The 19,427-nt window shown below is 48.3% G+C and overlaps 1 protein-coding gene and 1 non-coding gene across 3 annotated transcripts in view; both read right to left on the bottom strand.

The window, feature by feature from the left end:
• Mob2 (MOB kinase activator 2) overlaps positions 1 to 3,367 on the bottom strand; it is a 48,730-nt gene extending 45,363 nt beyond the window's left edge. Inside the window, exon 1 of one of the 2 annotated variants that reach the window (XM_021167434.3) lies at positions 3,288 to 3,367. In XM_021167434.3, the coding sequence (XP_021023093.1) occupies positions 3,288 to 3,304 (17 nt within the window). In that variant the 5' untranslated portion in view covers positions 3,305 to 3,367. Of the gene's footprint in view, positions 1 to 2,440; positions 3,166 to 3,287 lie in introns of those variants that run through there. The other variant, XM_021167435.3, reaches the window with a different exon arrangement.
• A 15,207-nt stretch (positions 3,368 to 18,574) lies between these two features.
• Positions 18,575 to 18,682, bottom strand: LOC115031711 (U6 spliceosomal RNA). The gene has a single exon (XR_003837366.1). It is a non-coding gene; the product is annotated as a U6 spliceosomal RNA (small nuclear RNA).
• Between the last annotated feature and the right edge of the window lie 745 nt (positions 18,683 to 19,427).

Genomic DNA, 19,427 nt, shown 5'->3' with positions numbered 1-19,427 from the left:
ACTCTACTTCACATCCCTCCCTCCCTCCCTCCCTCCCTCCCTCCCTCCCTCCCTCCCTCCCTCCCTCCCTTCCTCAGATCTTTGATCCTTCCACTGTGCTTGTCCTGTCCTCCTCTGCCAGCCTTAGCCCTCAAAGCACTGACCTTGGAGTCTTCAGAAGCCTTGGCCTCGGCATAGGTGGGCTCAGAATCCTTGGCTGGGAAGTAGTACAATTCAGTTTTAAAAGATTGGGTTACAGCATTATCAGTCATGCCTGCAAATTTTCCACAACCACCTCTACCCAAAGGTAAAGGGAGAAAGAGAATATGCAGGCCTCCTCACAATGTCCAGGGGAGTAACAAACGGACATCATTGCTGACACCTATCACTGAATCCATCCCCCACCAGATCTCATGACTCCATTAACACAGAATAATGGAATGGAACAGATTGGTGCTGCCTCTCATTGAGGTGCAACCAGAGGGCTCTCCAAAGAGTAATGTTAATGTCCCATTGAGCTGAGAAGATGATGGTAAGGGGCTTGCCTAACATACTTAAGGCCCTGGGTTCCACCCATAGGAACACACACATACACTTTAAAGTAAATTAAATCATGGTCAAAGAAACAAGTCTATAATTTTATTAAAAATTACCTAATCATATACTTAAAACAAGCAAACTTAGTGGTATGTAAATGATACCACATGAGGCTGTTCAAACAAAACCTACAGACTCTTACAAGCCCAGTCAGGTGTCAGTCACCAGAAATACTTTCCCAGAAGATAAAACCTTTCACCCCTATGCCAACCTTGCAAACACCTACACTCAACTGCTCAGAGTACAGGACTGCTAAAGGCTGCCCCAGACAGGCTGGAAGGTCTGAGGCCATTTAGCTTTATCTGTTAGATGAGCAAGAGTAGACCTTCAAATATACACTGTATCAAATGGCCTACACCAGGTTTCATCTCTTTCTACCTGCACTGAAGAGATCTAAAGGCTCCATAAGAGTCAGGTACACCCGGAAAGGGAGCCTCAGTAGCAGGCTGGAGAGAGACTACTGGACAGGGCAGAGGTTCAGTTAAGGTGGCCAGGCAGGAGGGACAACTCACTATCATCAGTGGGAAGAGGAGAAAATATATTCTTTTGACTCCAAGGGGCTTCTGGACTGTGCTTTCTGCTAGATAAAATTCAAACACTCAGACCTCCTGTTAAATGCTTACCTCAGAAAAGATTCAAGTGTTGCCAAAAGTATCCCATAGCATGTTGGGGTTCTCTCTTCCAAATCCTGAGCAGCTTCCCCTGGGTGTTACCCTGCACTTGGTTGTCCAGAACAGAACAAACACCCACTACACAAAAACTGTAACCCTTTCTAATAAAGAATGAAGGGAGCCTGACTATATATACTGCTTAACAAGCTTAACGCTTCTCCAAGCAGAGGAAACCTACAGGACAAGAGGTGGCTAAGAGCCACACCTACAACATTCTCCAGAAAAGTCCCAGCAGGTTTACCATCAAGTCCCAACGTGCCAAATTCTGCTCTGGTTATCCAAAGCATGCTTCCCTGCAGGGCCTCCCTTCCTCCTGAGCAGCTGGAACACAAAAGATAAGGCTGTGAGATGCTCAAAGTCCCAGCGTGATCCTCACCCAACTAAGAGAAAGATGTAGCTTTCCACTTCTGTAGACCTCCCTGTTGGCAAGAGACCTCTACTCTTGCACCCATACTTGGGTTCACCCAACATGAAGTAATTAACAAAACCTTTACTTTAACATAAGCAAGCAAGCAAACAAACAAACCTTGAAACATTCCAAACCCCTCCTTGATATTGGATGGTCTGAATTAAGAAAAAGACCAAGACACAATAAAAGATGATACATTTGTCCTATTCTTCCAGACAGAAAAACTACTTAAATGGTTAATTACAGAGAGAGTTTCAGCCCTGAGCAGACAGTGGGTACTCAGAAGCAAAAAAATGGCTTCACCCCCTACTGACAAAGTTGTCAGCTCTCACCAGGGATCAGAAGACAAAGTGGAATAGATGGGGGTTTGGGGGTGTGTGTGTCTCTGAAGGCTCACTCTGCAACTTCCATTCTTCCTACTTTTATAGTAATGCTATGAAAGAGGGATGAGTAGCTTAAAGACCGCCTTCTGGTCAGCCTCCAAGCAAAAAGCACCTGCCGTTGGATGGGTATGAGCCTGGAAAAATTACACATACAGCAGTGGTCAGCTTCCTCAATCACCAAGCTGACAGATCCAGTTCGCTTGCAGTGAAACCATACCTAGATCAAGCTATAGTCAAGTGCTGGCCCTCTCCACAAGTGCACATAGGAAGAATGATCTGGAATAGGCTGGTTACAAATATGTGTCCTATGCTTAAAACCCCTGGGCTTCAGAGACCTTGTAAATGGCCAGGACATAACATCTGCCAAGCTTACCATATGCAAAACATGTGCTGGCCCTTACCTCAGTTAACCCTTCAGTAAACCTGCACTGCAGATTTCACAGCTTCCATCTGACAGACGACCCATTAAAACAAGTCTAGAGAGGACCACATAGCTAGGAAGCAGATAGGAACCAGTGACAGGGCTTCCTCTTGAAGAAACAAGATGGGCCTCCGCCTAGTCCCCCGTGTCACCCACACTTAACGTCCTGAGTGGCACTATGTGGCTCCCGGCCTCCCTTAGTCTCTTGATTATCCCTGGGGCTGCTCCCTTAGTCCGCCGTCTCCCTAGGTTGCAGCACTGGGAGGTCAAACAGCCTCAGACGTCCTGACAGTGCCACCACTACACTTTCCTCCACCTTCCCCGCTTCTATCTCCAGAGTCCCGCGCAGCCCTCGCACTGCCGAATCCGAAGGCCGGCTCTCTCTGTGGTCCAGCAGGATTATACGGACCCCACAGCAGGGCCGCGGGCACCGCCACAGGGTCGAGAACCGAGCCGCCGGGAGAGCGCGCGCGGCTAGGAGCGCCCGCCTCTCACTCTCCTCAAAAGTAAATTGGAAGAAAGTCACTTGGGCGGAAGAACTTTCGCAGGCCCCGCGAAGACCGACGACCGACAGTGCCAGGTGCCCGACTCGCGGCCCGTCGATTCGCGGCGAGGGACCGCGGCCTCTCGGGACAGCGCCTCGGGGACCGGGCCTCTCTCCCGCCGGCCGGCTGGCCGGCCGCCTGCCCGGCCTCCCAGCACCCCGCAGCGGCTGGCGGTCCTCCCGTGCCCCGGCCCCTCCTGGAACCCGCCGCCCGCCGCCCTACGCTCCCTACGTTCGCCGCCGCCCCGCGCAGCGCCGCGCTACGCCGTCCGCCGCCACTCACCCCATGAGCCAGTCCATGGCTGCGCGGAGCCCGCGCCTCGCTCGGCCTCAGCCCCGCCGGCGGCCGGAAGTAAACACTCGATGGCTCCCGCCCGCTGCCGGAAGTGACGCGCGCACGGCTTGCTGGGACGCGTAGTCCCAGCGGCCCCTGCGGCGATGTCCCGAGTACCTGTTCTGGAGTTTCAGGACCTTTCCCCATCGCCAACCTCGGGGCTTCGAGACCCAGGAGCATCCTGTATCTGAAGACCGTCCAGAGTTTCTGGATCACCAGAGTGAGAATAACTTCAGAGGGCCCCAGAAACCCAGACTCCCGGAACTCCAGAGTGCCTCGGACTCGCAAACTGCCTGTAATAATGCAGTGCCCTGGATCCTGGAGTATCACACCCCCGGTGTCTCTAGAGTGACTCCGGTGTTGCACACCTCTAGTGCTAGGACTCCATAGAGTGCTCTGACCCCAGGAGTGAACCTTACCACCAGCGTGCCTGAATCTGTGGAATGCACAGACCCGTAGGAGTCTGAAGTTCCTGGGACCTGAGTATCCCTGATCCCAGTATCCCAGACCTGGGAGTACCCAGACCCCCCAGGCTGGAACATTGGAGTTCCTCTGCCCTGCAGGATGTGTTCCTTTCCTCTGCAGTGCCTCACCCCTTGCTGCTTACATCCCTCCTGATGTCCATCTTCACACTGTTATCATCTTTTTGCCACACCTAGTGCCTCTGCCAGAACTGTTCTGACCACACTTGCCTCTTCTGTGTCCCTTCGCTTTGCTGGCTGTTCATTTGCATCCCAGCTGCCCGCCCCAGTGGACATGATTGTCCCCTTCAATCCCCATCTGTTCCCTTCCTCTATGTGCTGTACCCTCTGGCTCCTGGGTGAGCCTCTATTATCCAGGATATTTCTCTCCAGTGAGTAAGTCTCTTCGTGATCCAGGGTATCTTTCCTATTGTCCGCTCTTTCCAGAGCCTGACCAGTACTAGGAACTCATTGAATACTTTTAAAAGGCCGACTCTCCATTCTCTTCACGGGAGAGATGCTTGCAGAAGCACACAGTTGAGCAGAAGGATCACAACAACCTAACTCACTAGTGTCTTCAATAGAGTGTCATGAATAGCAGGCACCAGACAGATAACACCTCAGGCCAGCTGCCTGCTGTAATACAGCTGTCATATACTTGAAATGGGGTTCACCTTCCCCAAAGAACCATTCCAGGATGCTGGGAAATGTCCAGTTCATTCCTTCTTTATAGCATGAACAGTCAGACACTGGGAGTGGGTGGGGTTGCAGTTTTATCACCAAAAAATACCTGAGATGAAGCTGAATAATGAAAGATCTGGAGAGGGGAAAGTCACCAAGTCAAGACCATATCAGGAGGAGAAAAATCAGGCCTGTGCTCTCCTCTGTTTCTATTCCTATGGATGCCCAGTCATACTGGATGACTTCCCCACATCATAATCACTTTGCTTTAGCCAGCCGTCAGCTGACTACCTTGCAGTGTGGCCTTGTCCCCTGCTTCCGAGGAGCATCAGTCGTTGGTGAGCTAGTCTGCTTTTGACTGCCACCATCTGCCATCAGCTGTTGCCCTAGATTGGGTGTCATGAGTTGTGCTAGTCTCTTCCAGTTTCTAATGTGGGACAGTTGGACGAGCTGTTTAATGGCCTGTGCCTCTATCTCTTTTCTTATATGTATTAAAAAAAAAAAGGTGTGTGTGAGTGTGTATGTGGGTATGAATGTAGGTGTATATATGTACCATGTGTGTTTGCTGCCTGCAGAAGCCAGAAGAGATCATCAAATTCCTGGAGCTAAAGTTACAAGTATTTGTGACCTACTCGGTGTGAGTACTGGGACTTGAACTCCAGTCTTGTAGAAGAGCAGCAAGCACTGTTAACCTCTGGGCATCTCTCCAGCCCTCTTCCTTTCTTTTCTTTCTTTTTTGCTTTTGTTTTTTGAGACAGTGTTTCTCTGTGTAATGGCTCTGGCTGTCCTGGAACTTGCTTTGTAGATGAGGTTGACCTTGAACTCAGAGAGATCTGCCTCTCTCTGCCTCCTGAGTGTTGGGATTAAAGGCATGCACTGACATTCGTGGCCTATTTCCTTTTCATTGTAATGAGAATAATAATATGGTCATGTGTTGCCTCATGATGGACATATATTCTGAGAACTTCCTGGTTAGGCCGTTTTGTCGCACAAGTGTTCTAAAGTCAACATGCACAGACCTAGATGCTATGGCCTTTTGCACATAGGCTACATGGTGTAGGTTGTTATTCCTGAGTTACAAATCTGTATAGTGTGTTACTGCACTGTAGGTAACTGCAACACTGGGTTCTAGGTATCTAAACAGATCATCTGTACCAGCACCACCACAAACAGAAGTGATGGATTACTTAAGATGTTGTAACATCAGTAGGAGTTTTCAGCTCCATTAAACTCTTACAGGACCACCATCATATATGGATTTCACCTGTTACTACAACATAGATCACATAAACATCTTATAAATGTCTACAAAACAGGGCATAAGTAATTCTTCATGAAGTCACTGTGTAGGTGAAAAATAGGGGAGAGTGAGGTATGACTGAACATACTGGGACTGTGGTCCACTGGCTGGTATAGCTTGCCTGGTTTCAACCTTGGCCTTCATTCCCTGGATGATACTGCACTAAAGGCCAACCCAAATGCCTAGTTCAGAGGGGGCAGTTTCAGATCATATGCTGTGTGATACCCCAGGACTTTACAAACCTTCTGATTGGGAGCCCTGTGTCCTAGTGATGGAATGTTTCACAACCAATACTCTTGTTTGCAGTACTAGAAACGGAGCCCAAAGTCTTGTTCATACTAGGCAAATACTCTACCCCTGTATCCCCAGATGTCTTTACTTTCAGACAGAACTTCAATGAGTTGGTAAGGCTGGCTTTGAACCCATTCTGTAAGCTATGCCAGCTTTGAACTTTTTGTCTCTTCTTGCTTCAGCCTTCCAAGTAGCTGAGATTAATAAAGATGGCTTATATTTCTCTATAGGAGTAATGATTTTGCTTGCTTGCTCTTTGTGAATGTGAATGCATGTGTGGTTTTTCTTTAAAATAATGTTTTATTCTTTGATAATTTCTTACACCTAAATTTTATCTTCATATTCAACTAAAAATCCCCATCCCCATCCCTTAGAGGTCTCCAATACTTCTCCCTCTCACCTTCATGTCTTCTTCTCCTTCTTTTTCTTCTTTAAAGATTTATTTATTTTATTTTATTTGAGTACACTGTTGCTGTCTTCAGACACACCAGAAAGAGGGCATCATATCCCATTACAGATGGCTCATGTGGTTGCTGGGAATTGAACTCAGGGCCTCTGAAAAAGCAGTCAGTGCTCTTAACCACCGAGCCATCTCTCCAGCCCTCATGTTTTCTTCTGTAAAAAAACAAAACAAAACACTTGAGTGTTGGGTACATGCAAGTGTGTGCCCATCCACTGGAGCATGAGCAATCTACCAGCAGCCACACTCTCAAAGAAAAATGATTCTTCCTTCTCCAGAAGTTATCAATTGAAAGTTGCTCCTCAGTGAGGAATGGAACCTCATGAACCCCTCTCCTGTCCATACTGGAATGTTCACTGGCTTGTTCGAGTGCCAAACATTCATAATTACAATGACTCTATCACGTCCAAAAAAACACTGTGTGCTTAAGACAGGGTCTCACTCTGTAGCCAGGCTGACCTGAAATTCATTTCATAGCCTAAGCTGACCACAACATCTCAGCAACCCTCCTGCCTTAGGCTTTATGGCCATGAGCCACCTCACCTGGTTAGAGCTGATGTCTTGGCATTCCCAGACCACAGAGCCTTCAAATGTCACCAATGTCTGAGTTATTAAACTTTCTTGGGTATGTGGTGGTTTGGATAATAATGGCCCTTAATAGGCTCATATATTTGAATATTTAGTCATCAGAGAAGAACTCTTTGAACAGATTAGAAGAATTAGGAAATGTGGCCTTGTTGGAATAGGTATGACCGTATTGAAGTAGGTATGTCATTGGTGGTGGACTTCAATGTTTCAAAAGCCCATGCCAGTCCCAGGCTCCTTTTCTCTGCCTACAGATCAGGATATAGCTCTCAGCCACTGCTCCAGCATCTGCCTGCATGCCTCCATACTCTGCCAGGATGATAATGAACTAAACTTATAAACTTATAGCTAGTTTAGTTATAAACTAAATTTAATACTGCAACAAGTTCCCAATTAAATGTTTTCTTTTTTTATGAGTTGCCTTGGTCATGGTGTTTCTTCACAGCAATAGAACAGTGACTAGTACATTATTTTGGTATCTAGCCTTTCACTAGCACTTCAGCTCCGGGGTCTACCCATGGAACACTGTCTATGTAGTAGAATGCTGTGACACCTTGAACATGCTGGGACACGTCTGTGTGGAGTTAACTTGAGGGGAACCGAATTTGAACTGGTTTACTTTTTAAGGCAAGATCATAGAGATAGGTTCATCCTTCCAAGAGACAACATGTTATTTTCTGGCATCCTCTGTTTATTGGGGTGATGTGGAAATGTTAGAAATGTAGTTCCCAGGATGGTAGGGGAGGTGTCAGAACCTTCACGAGCCATTTGGTGAAGTGGGGTGGTCCTTTGGCCCTACTCTGAAAAGCATTAAGGTAATTTTGTGGTTGTTCAAAGGTAATTGTTATAAAAGAAGCAGAGCTGGCCCTTCCCTGGGATCTCTGCCATTGGGTTTGGGACTCAATCACTAGTCCCTACACATGTTCCCACCATTGCTATATACTGTGAAGTGCTATAGCCAAGAGAAGGGCCCATACCAGAGCCTGCACCATGTTGTTTGCACAAAACTGAGCTAAATGCCTCCTTTTTTTTTGTTTTGTTTTGTTTTGTTTTGTTCTTCAAGACAGGATTTCTCTGTGTAGCCCTGGCTGTACTGGAACTCACTTTGTAGACCAGGCTGGCCTCAAACTCAGAAATCTGCCTGCCTCTGTCTCCCAAGTGCTGAGATTAAAAGCATGCACCACTACTGTCCGGCTTTTTTGCGGGGGGATCGGGGGGGGGGGGGAGGGGGAGAAGGTCCAAACAAGCCTCTTTACTCTACAAAGTTAGCATGAGCTCAATATATTTTATTATAGTGACTTAAAGCTCATTGATACATTGATGGATTGCTGGGTTAATAACTATTGATGTACCAGTGTGGTCCCCACTTCTGGAGAAATAGCTGCAACTGGAATCATTTATGTCTTCCAATGTATGACAATCCAGTTTATTAGTGACACTCCTTGTCCTGTGCAGGGATGGAACGCGGGAATAAAATTGCAATTCTAGAAGCCCCTTCTCCATATCTGTTCGAATTGAGAGAGTGGCAACAACCTCTGGGTTTCTCTGGAGACGAAGTTTTAGTTTTTGGGGTTTTTTTTTTTAAAGATTTATTTATTATTATATCTAAGTACACTGTAGCTGTCTTCAGATGCACCAGAAGAGGGCGTCAGATCTCATTACGGATGGTTGTGAGCCACCATGTGGTTGCTGGGATTTGAACTCAGGACCTTCGGAAGAGCAGTTGGTGCTCTTAACCACTGAGCCATCTCTCCAGCCCCGAAGTTTTAGTTTTACTATACTATTTTACCAAGAAAGTAGAAATCAGAGAGCTTCCCATGTAGCCCCACCTCCTTTGCATCTGCCCATCCATCCATTAACAAGTGCAGAGGGCCAACCATGCTCTAGGCATTTATAAGGTGCTTGGAAACATAAATGGGAAAATACACATAAGCCTTCCTTAGAAGAACAGTTGGCTGGCAAGGTTACTTACTAATTGACTAAAAAAAAAAAGAGGAGATATACATGTCAGAAAGTAATGGGCACACTGGATAATAAAACCACTGCTTACAAGGGTCAGAGAATGCTGGTTGTTGAAGATTGATGTATGCCACCAGAGGGGGTAAAAAGAAGACATTGTAAGCCCCTGACCCCCCAGTACCTCAGCACAGGACCATATGCAAAACAGGCATTGGAGGTATCATCGCTGAAGGTGAGGTCACTGTGGAGGAGCCTGATTCGGTAGATCATGTCCTTACATAAAGGGGAAATTCAAACAGATTCTCACCGAGGAGGAAAGGCTACGATAACACAGCCATCCAAAAGGCATAGAGGAGCCCAGTGCAGGTGCTCCTCACAGCCCTAGGGAGGAGTCAGTCCTGAGGCTACTGAAGACAGGACTTCAAGCCTTCAGAGCTAAGACAACACATGCCTGCCCTTCTGAACCACTTGGTTGGTGGCACATTGTGACAGAAGCTTTGGGGAATAAGACACAGGTCCTAGATCCCATTTTTTTATCATGTCCCTCCTTTCTGCCCAGTTTTGAGGGATTTCTGGGTCATGAAGTGAGGGTGTAGATTCCTTCAGCTATCTAGGAGGCTGGTCTCCACCCCAGACTAGGCAGCCCTCAAGTCAGAACCTATGGGACCCTCACCCCTACCCCAGAAGCTGTCCCCTTATGAATTAGAGGGCTGAGGCCTTCAGGACAATACCTACCAACTGGCCAAGTTTTCAGAGGATAATGATACCTTCACCCGAGTCAGACTGCTTTGGAGACACATGAGTTTGCTCGGCCCTCTCCTCTCACAACTTGGGTCTGACTACTCTTGCTTTCCCTAGAGTTCTTTTGCTGCCCTGCCTCTCCCCCAGCCAAAAGCACAGCCAGTGTGGGGTGGCAAGTATCTCCACTCTTCCTTGCTGCCACCTCATGGATGGGGGCTCAGCATAGGGTGAGCCTTGTGACACAAACTCTAGTGCCTTTGGAGACTGGGAACAATGGCTCCCTCTCACCTCAGGAACGGGCTCTGCACTTAGGACTGTCCTAAGTGAAGCCAGAGGTCACCCACAGCTTCTAGTGCCTGCTGGACAGGAGAGAGGGCCCCTCTCTCCTCACCATCCATGAAGGACAATATTTACTTCACCTCCTATAAGTCTAGGGATTTGTTTTGGGGGAAGAGTTGTGGAGAGTCAGACCTCTGTGGGCTTCAGTAGTCTGACCTCCCCCCACCCAAGCCCTGCCCCTCAGATGTGTTCCCCCAACCCACCCACCCTTTGCAGCTCATTCTGTATCTCCATTGCATTCTCAGGGAACAGAGACTTATCTAAGGCCACTCAGGCAGGGAGCTATGCTCCCTAACCGTGCTCTCATCTTCTTAAGCCATTCTGCTTTCCAGGGGAGCTCCCCTCTTCAGGCCCAAGAGGTCTGTTGAGGTGGTAGCAAGTTCTCCACCCAGTGGCAGAGAAAGGCTAAAATGTGTTTAGAGAGCACAGAAGCCCCTTTTGTGGCTCACCCGGCATGGTCCTCTGCTCCTGGGGTAGCCAGAGCTCTGGGTAGGGGATGCTCACGAGTGTGGATCATTTCCAGGAACTCACCAAGAGCTTGGTGAGTGCATCACAAGCAGCCTCTAGGCAGTCTGGCACTGTACTCCAGGTAGGTGCAGCGAAGATGGCTAGCCACGGTGACACAGTGGGAGGTTGTTCCCAGGCTCCACACTGTGTGTGTTGTGCTGCCTAGGGTCTCAGAAGCAGAGGCCTGCATCCTGGAGTGTACCCGGTCCTATTCACCTTGGGCTTGCCTGGCATCTGCAGGGAACTTTTATCAGGCTCATTACAGTTCCTGCCAGTCAAAGTCCAAATGAGACAGCATGCTAGTCAGGATCTCACTGCTTCCTGAAAGGCATCCTGCCCATTTAACTTAGGCCTGAAGTCATCAGAAGAGGAAGTAGGCCCCTGAAAAGCATGACACACATCAGGTGCTCTGTTCCCAGAGGCTCGCTACAGTTCAACTTCAGAGGCTGTCACTTCTGAGCTTATGCTGTGTCGGAGAGACCTAGAAGTGACTTGTAGGGGGTTATGGGTTTTCTTAGGGATGTCCTAGCAATGACCACAAACTTGCTGACTTCAAACAATAGAAGTGGATTCTTGGAGGCCAGAAGCATGAGATCAATGAGCTACAGGTCTCAGGGAAGGACCCTGTGGCCTCTTCCCAGCTCCATGTCTCCTGGTGTTCTTCTGCTGCACACACATAGCTCAACCTCTGCCTCTGTCTTCATACAACAAGGAGGCTTAGAGGCTCTATTCATTAGAACTGATGGAATAAATATGTATTACAAGGGGGATTTATTTGATTAGCTTATATAATCCAGACTCAGTAGTCCAATAGTGGCCAGACTAAGACCCCTGTAGATTCTCAGTCCACAGGGCTGAAGGCCTGAAGGATTCCTGGAGAGCTTTCAACCATCGTTAGAAGGGCAACGAAACTGGGCTCTGATATCTGCAAAGAATGGTGGTGGTGGTGGCGGCAGCAGCAGCAGCAGCAACAACAACAACAACATAATACATGTACTTTTTAGCAAGAAGCAAAGACAGGCAGGAAAAGCAACACTGTATTCCTCTCCTCCATCTTTATATTTGGGCTACTGCTAGAGATTCCATCTACTTTAGGATAGGCTCTCCCTACCTTAGTTAATACTTCCAGGGAATACCCTCACTGACTTTCCCAGGGGCATGTCTCTTAGTTAACTCTAGATGCAATCAAACTGACAACAAAGATCAACTGTCACGAGGGTGGATGGGCAAGGGCCACACTCAGCATTTCAATTATGGGTTTTCAAGTAGTGTTGAGCCAGGCATAACTTGTGCTTCAGCAAGCCTGACTCTCTGGTGTTCAAACCACTTCTGGGAGGTGACTCACTAACACGAGAGCAGGAAGAAGGCTTGGAGGAAGCCAGAAGACTCTGCTGCCCTTCTCTGTGCTGACCAACTGGAGCTCACTCTTGTTCCTCCCAACCAATGGATGAATACCATCAGACATGAGGTCTCTCTGGGGAATCCCTGGGGACACGTCCCTGAGCCTTTTCCCTTAGGTCTCATCCTGAAGTTCTGGGTTGGGCCCAAGAGGCCTGCATTTACAGACATTCTCTGGAACGGAGAGGACGGGAATCCACTGGGACTCATGATCACTAGTGGCTTTCCCTAGTCAACCACCTTCCTGCCTACGGCTTCCATCAGGGCTAGCAGCAGTTCAAGAGGTCCAAGTGGCTTTCATGACCATAGCCCCAGAATGTGTGTGCTGCCAACCTCTGATGCTTATTGTTGGATTGTAACCCCCTAGATTTGTATTTGAGTCTAATACCCTGGATCTTTGAATGTTATATTAGTGAACGTGTGTCCTTATCCATATAACTTAGATGAGGTCATTTTGAAATATGTGGGGATGCTGATCTGATCCAAAATGATTGGTGATCTAATAAAGGGTTCTAGGAGCCCATTGCAGCTAAGGATGAGGCCCAGGCTGGGTTTTCTCGTTCATCACTGAGAAGAAACCCACTCCTTCATCCACTTAGCAACAATTGATTTTCATCTTCTAGCCAGAATTCAGAAAGAAACTCCCATTGCTTAAACCACCCTTTTCCTGAGGATTGTTACAGAAGCCCCGGGAAACACATAGTACCTTAAAGAGAAACTCTAATACCAGGCAGGCCCTACCGGATATGATGGCTAGAACTGACTCCCACCCCAAGACTTGAATGTTTGTTCACTCAACATAGAGGGGTTTAAATGAAGCCTTGAACCTGGCAGCAGCTTGGTAGGAGTGCCAGCCTGGTGCATGCACAGGCTGGAGGCAGGCCAAAAAGACAGATGCCTCTGGGAGGTATTGTAGATAGAGTAGGAGGAGTGGCTGGGCAAATAGAGGGATGGTGGTAAAACCATCCAGGTGAGCCTGGCATTTCCAGGTCTGAAAGTACAGGAAAAAAATCTGGTGGAAGAAACAATCGGGTCAATTGACAGTTGAAACCATGGGTGTGGCTGACCTTTCAGAGGGACGCCAGGTGCAGGTGCAAGATGCCAGCACAGTTATAGCTGCAGACAGGCCAAGGGGAGGGCCTCAGAAGGAAGGTGGGAAGGCGGGGGGGGAGCTGGAGACCCCAGTCTGGGTCAAGTCCTTCTTTCAGCTTGAGGAGAACCAGATCAATGGGAAGCACAGAGTAGAATGGTTATCATTCACGGACTGCCCTTGTCCGCTCAGACGCGGGCAGCAGGTGGCACTAGTGGGCTGCTCTCAACCTTCTCAGCTTCCGCCCCAGGTTGGAGCCCAGAGGTGAGTGACAGGTCTCACTCGGTGCACAACACAATCCTATTCACCCCGGTTGTGCCAGGAGAGACTCAGGCAACCATTTGACCACCCAGTGTAAAGATTTCGAGCTGCGTTGGGTACAGATCTCAGAGTGAGCAGATGCCCACGGCACTATTGCTCCTCTGTCTCTGCGCTGCTGGTGAAGCTCCCCTGCAGCGCTTAAAAGGAGGGCGCTGCAGAGAATGGGAGGCACTCGCCTTACCCAGACTAGAATTCTAGCCCCAGAGTACTCGCTGTGCTCTCTGCTGTGCACCAGTCAATTACCCCCGATGTTCATCAAGATGTTGCCCACTCCCACTAGTACAGCAGCGCTCACCTGACCCTAGCACTGTCCATACCAGGATGCAGAAGCTGGGGAGGGGCGTAGGGGCCAAAGGAAGGGTGGAGCCCAATCGTCCCCTCCTCTTCCCACTTCGTCCAACCAACCAAAATCCTGTGATTCAGGATGGGGGGGGGGGTGACTTATGTCTTACCAGCCCCAGCTTTCTCTCCTCACAAGTGACCATCGCCAGACTCAGGGCAAGTGGAGTGTCAATCCATCTGGGACTTTCTGGGTGTGTCTATGATGTGTAGGAGGAGTCAAATTCAATGACCTGACTAGAAAAGGACAGAAAGGTAGGTAGTCTATCTCCTTACTACTTCGTTCTTTAGTCTTGGGGTGGGGGTGGGGGGTGCTGCCAGGAAAGAATCTGGAGCCCAAGGCCAGGAGCTGCTGTGGAAAACATGATTTGAAGGACATAGGTTCCCATCTCCCTGACCCTCCCTAGCTCCAGTATGGTGAGGTGAGTTACCACCCTAGAATGAATGGGCAGAGTCTCTGACATTACCCTCTTCCCAGAAACATTCTGGGTACAGACTGGTTGGGCTGAGGGGCAGTAGCAGACTGAGGACCCAGAACTGGTTTTGTTGCCTCCTCTGGAGTCAGGCACTCAGATCCGATCTACCCCTCACCAGCCTTTTGGGGACTCACTCCACCCCTTCTATTTAAAGCTCTCTTTGGCTATTTATAGTCATGCCTACTAATTGCATCAGCTTGAGTCTGGCTTCCTCCACAGATGCCAATGGTGCCACTGACCCCATACCTCGGTGTGATTCCTGGTGAGAAAAGGGTAAGAGGAACTTCAGCTTTGGCTGCCAGCACTTCCCTCGGCTGGTGCTCTAGTTTCCAGTTTGGTGTCCGCAAATATGTAGGGGCATGTCTCTAGGTCACACCTGCAGTGTCCTTAACACTCTTCTACTTAGGGAAAGTCTCCCAAGTTTTCTGTCTCAAATCTTCCCCTTTCTGCGATCACCTCCACCACAGGGTTCTTCTGGGGAGTGAAGATGTACATTGGCAGAAGCTAAACGCCAGACAAGCCTTGTTCTGCTTGGAAAGGCTGGAGGGAGCTCACATCTGCCTGAGCTTTAGCAACAAGCCTGCCCTTACAGCATCCTTCTCTGTGGCCTGGGACACAGGTTAGCAGAAGAACGAGCAAGTTTTTGCTCCCTAACCCTTCAGGACAGTTTTGGAAATTGTCCCAGATAACCTCGTCTTTCTTCGTTGGTCAAGACTGGCTCACCTTCTGATCCGCAGGGGCTGGGGAGCCCAATCCTTTCATAAAGATACCTTCACTTCAAGATGCTTGCTTCTATTCCCAGGAAGTACCTTACATTTAGAGACCAGTGCTCAGGGGCCGAGAATGGGCCTGGAGCCGATCTCTGCCTCCCTAGCAGGAGCTTTGACGTCTTCTATATAGGATTTGATTTCTCTGGAGAGATTGCTTCCAAACCTCTGCCACCACCCTGAGATGAGTCCCGTTCTCTACCCTACTTGACCTTTAGAGCCAGGTAAGTCCTGTAGTGATAATTTTGGTTTCTTTGGGGGAAAATGCAGAAATATTATGGGAATGTGTTTTAATCCCAGATGTGGGCTATGGGGCTGCTTCAGATTGTCCACAGCAGCTGACTATGATTTGCCACATGCTCTAGCAGGGATGTGATTTTGCCATTGGCAGATAATTTCTGTGATTGTGTGATGTTTAGAATTCTGGGGACTTTTCAGAGGGTATATAAATACTAGGGCCTTTCGAGGAGGTGTAGGTTAGCGGTAGTGGGTTGGTGGTTAGTTGCTCTTGGATTTGTTAAGTAATTGTGCTCAAAGAAGAAATCAGATATCCTGACAGCAAAGATCAAAGTTGCCCCAAGGAACTCAATGCCTCTAATCAGCAGGAAGTAGTTTAATGTAACATCACCACCTTTCCCACCTGTCCTTTTTCCTCTCCTACCTAGTGTTAGGGTGTTAAAAGGGTGGAGTATGGGTGGAGAAGGGTAGAAGAAAGTAGAATCCACAAAGTAACCACAAGTCCAGTGACAAGGTTCCATCCATCTCCAGCATACCTGCCTGGATAGAGGCTTCCAGCGTCTCTATGGCTCCCAACTGTCTATCCTCCATCCTTTCTCCTGTCTGGTGACCCTCTGCAATGCCCCTTACCTCTCTATGGCTCAGAGTCTCCCAACCACTCAGCCTTTAGAAGCTAAATGATGCTGCAAACTGACCTCCCACACTGCTTCGCAAGTTCCTCCGATACTGAACAGTAAAGTGCTTTGACAAATTCACCCAGGGCCGCACAGGTCACATAACACTGAGGACAGTCCCCTGGGATATCTTCAGAGATTTTTCACAGGGTCTTGTAAGGACTGACAAGAGAGCAAAATGGGCAGCATTCATCACTGCACTTTGCCCTTGACCTGCTGAGGGATAGTGGACAAAATTGCTCCTCTCTCTGGGCCTGGGAGAGAAACTGGGCTCTATGGTGGTGTGCAGCTCTAGAATTGCTAATGTTGGCTTAGTCAGAGGGTGTTCACTGGGTGTGCTCTATAGTTAAGGTGAGTGTCTGCATATAACCCAAAGTAGAATGGGAAGAGGCACACATACCTTCATCAATATTATTATCATTTGCTTGTTCTTTCACATTTATTTATGTGTGACCTGCGTATTTGTGTCCATGACACAATTTCCACATGGGACTCAGAAGACAGCCTACAGGAGTTGATTCTTGGGCTGGAGAGATGGCTCGGCAGTTAAGAGCACTGTCTGCTCTTCCAGAGGTCCTGAGTTCAATTCTCAGCAACCACATAGTGGCTCACGACCATCTCTAATGTGGTCTGATGTGTCTTCTGGTGTGTCTGAAGACAATGACAGTGTACTAACATACATACAAATAAATAAACCCTTTAATAATAATAATAAAATAATAATAAAAAGAGTTGATTCTTTCCTTCTACCTTGTGGGTCCCAGATGTTGAACCAGGATCATTAGGTTTGACAGCAGTGCCCTAACTTGCTAAACCCATCTGCCTGGCCCCTATTTGATTGCTTTTAAACAATATTTCACGTAGCTCAGGTTGGCCTTCAACCCCAAGCAATCCTCTAGCCTCAGCTGAGTGCTGGGATTACAGACTTGCACCACCGTGCATGGCTGAACACACAGCTTCAATATAAGATAGAAGAGTTCCATTGCAGTAGAGCAATATTTACCCATGCATACTTTCACCATCTCTCTCTTAGCCAGCCAGACACCTCTTATCTACCCAGCCATCTATCTGTCCATATGTCCATCCATTCATCTCTCCACCCCACCCACCCATCCATCAATCCATCCACCCACCGATCCTCCCATTGATCCTCTCATTGATCATCCTTCTTACCTGTCATCTTATCTATTCTATTCATTTATCTTCCACATTGCCAGCCATCTACCCATTGTCTAAGGCTAGTCTTGAGGCTATCTTGGCTATGTGTTATACCATGTCTCCAATGGCTTAGGGCTGGGGAGGGAGTTGCAAGCTGAAGTCAGGTCTTTCGCAGAGGCTATGTACCTGGGTATGACAGCATAGGAGTTGAACACTGGGCTCGCCCAGCACAGTTGACTGAGATGACCTCTAGAAGTCTTGGTGCACTGGTAAATGGCACCTCCTTCACTTCCATGTGGTGTCCTTCATTGCCTCCAGGGTCCCGAAGCCAATGCTCTCAGCTGGCCTCCTAGGAGAAATGCTGTCACTCATCTTCTGCAATTGCAGGTGCTCGTGCATGCTGAGGGTGGAGGGAGTACCGGGCCTACTTGAGGCAACCATCAGCTTTTTCCAGTCCTTGGTTTTATTGACTCCTAGGGGCTGCCAGGGCTATAAATAGATGTTCTTGAGCTAAAAATACCCTTGCTAGAGGCAGACTATACTGCTAGCTTTCAGCTTCTTTGAGGGCTCTTGAGGATGCAGAATTCAAGATCCGCTGGAAGAGGGGCAAACCACATCCTTTCCCCTCCTCTCCTGAATCTTCCTTCTCCATTTCCTGGCGCGCGCACACACACACACACACCTATCTAGTCACATGAGTGGACAATGCCACTGTCTTCCTGAAAGCAAAAAGGGTCTCTGGGATAGGATGGCCAAACCTGGAGAAAGCCCCATTATCCAGGGACAGAGATAAGAAGGAAAATCCTCCAAGAAGCCCACCTAGGAATTCCCACATGGTATCCAGGGTAGTCCATATTGAGCGTTCCACACAGAGACGGTTAGGATGAGGACCAAATGTTGAGGTGACCCGTAAAAGTCACATCTGGAACTCTGTCCTATAAAATGGTACATGGATGCCCATGGTCACATAACTTGTAATAACATACAAGAGATAAGCCTGGGCACTGTCTGGTCTGCACTGATGTAGGGATTATCTGTCCAGAGAGAGGAGTCCTGTGTCTAAAGACAAGGGGTCGCATCAGACACTCTAGTATGCTTTTGCTTAATTTTTTTTTTTTTACAAAAACAAACTTTAAAAAATGAAGGTTATAGAAACTGGGCCAACACCCACCTTGGCGTCTGTTTCCATCAATCCAAAGATCTTCAATGGGGATGAGAGTGAGCAAGGAGAAAGGAGCAGTTCATGGTCCCGGTGGGGATAAAGGGAAAGATGGCTGGCAAGATACTCATGACCTAAGGTCTGGGCCTTGCTCTCTTTACCCTTCCACATGCAGGAGTGATGGGGAAAGGAATGAGGCAGAGGGGCTACAGTCACAGCCAAGAGCACTTCCTCTGGGGGATCAGAAACGGTAGGCTGCAACAGAGATCCGTTGGTCGATGTACCAGGGGTCTCAAAAAATGGAATTCATCATGAATCTTATGTGTCATCCTTGCACAAGAGGCATGCTAAACTTCTCCATGCTGTCCCAGTTTTAGTGTGTGTGCTGCAGAAGCCAGCACCCCCCCAGTATATTTTTGGTTCTTGTGCTGCATAAAAGACTACATGTCAACCCCATGTGTGGTGGAAAGACAATGGTGAGGTGTGTGTACAAAGACAAATCTGGAGGAATGAGCTGTGTTACAGTAGGATTGTGTTGTGAGGGCAGTTGACAAGTGAGCTCTTGTGTATGTGCTCACTTGTGTATGCAGACTACACATGCATGTGTGCAGAGGTTAGACGTCGACCTCAGGTGTCATTTCTCAGAAGCTATCTGTGGTGATTCTGAGAAGGCTTGGCCCAGGGAATAGCACTATTAGAAGGTGTGGCTTTGTTGGAGGAAGTGTGTCACTGTGGGGGTGGGCTTTGAGACCCTCCTCCTAGCTGCCTATGAGACAGTGTCTCCTGGCTGCAGTTGAATCAAGATGTAGAACTCTCGGCTCCTCCAGCACCAGGTCTGCCTGCACACTGCCATGCTTCCTACCGTGAGGATAATGGACTGAACCTCTGAACCTGTAAGCCAGCCCCAATTAAATGTTTGCCTTTATAAGAGTTGCCTTGGTCGTGGTGTCTCTTCACAGCAATGGAAATCCTAACTAAAACACCATCCAACTTGTTTTGAGACACATACAAGTTGGCCTGGACATCAAGTAGGCTAGGCTGGCTGGCCCTAAAGCATCAAGATCCTTCTGTGTTTGCCTCCTGGCACTGGGATTACAAGGGTATGCCACCATGCCTGGGTTCTGGTGATCCAACTCATGTACTCAC

This window comes from Mus caroli, unplaced genomic scaffold, assembly GCF_978045245.1.
Source record: "Mus caroli unplaced genomic scaffold, Mus_caroli_1 scaffold_8, whole genome shotgun sequence".
Lineage (NCBI taxonomy): Eukaryota > Metazoa > Chordata > Mammalia > Rodentia > Muridae > Mus > Mus caroli.
This window is presented reverse-complemented; position numbering and strand designations above follow the sequence as displayed.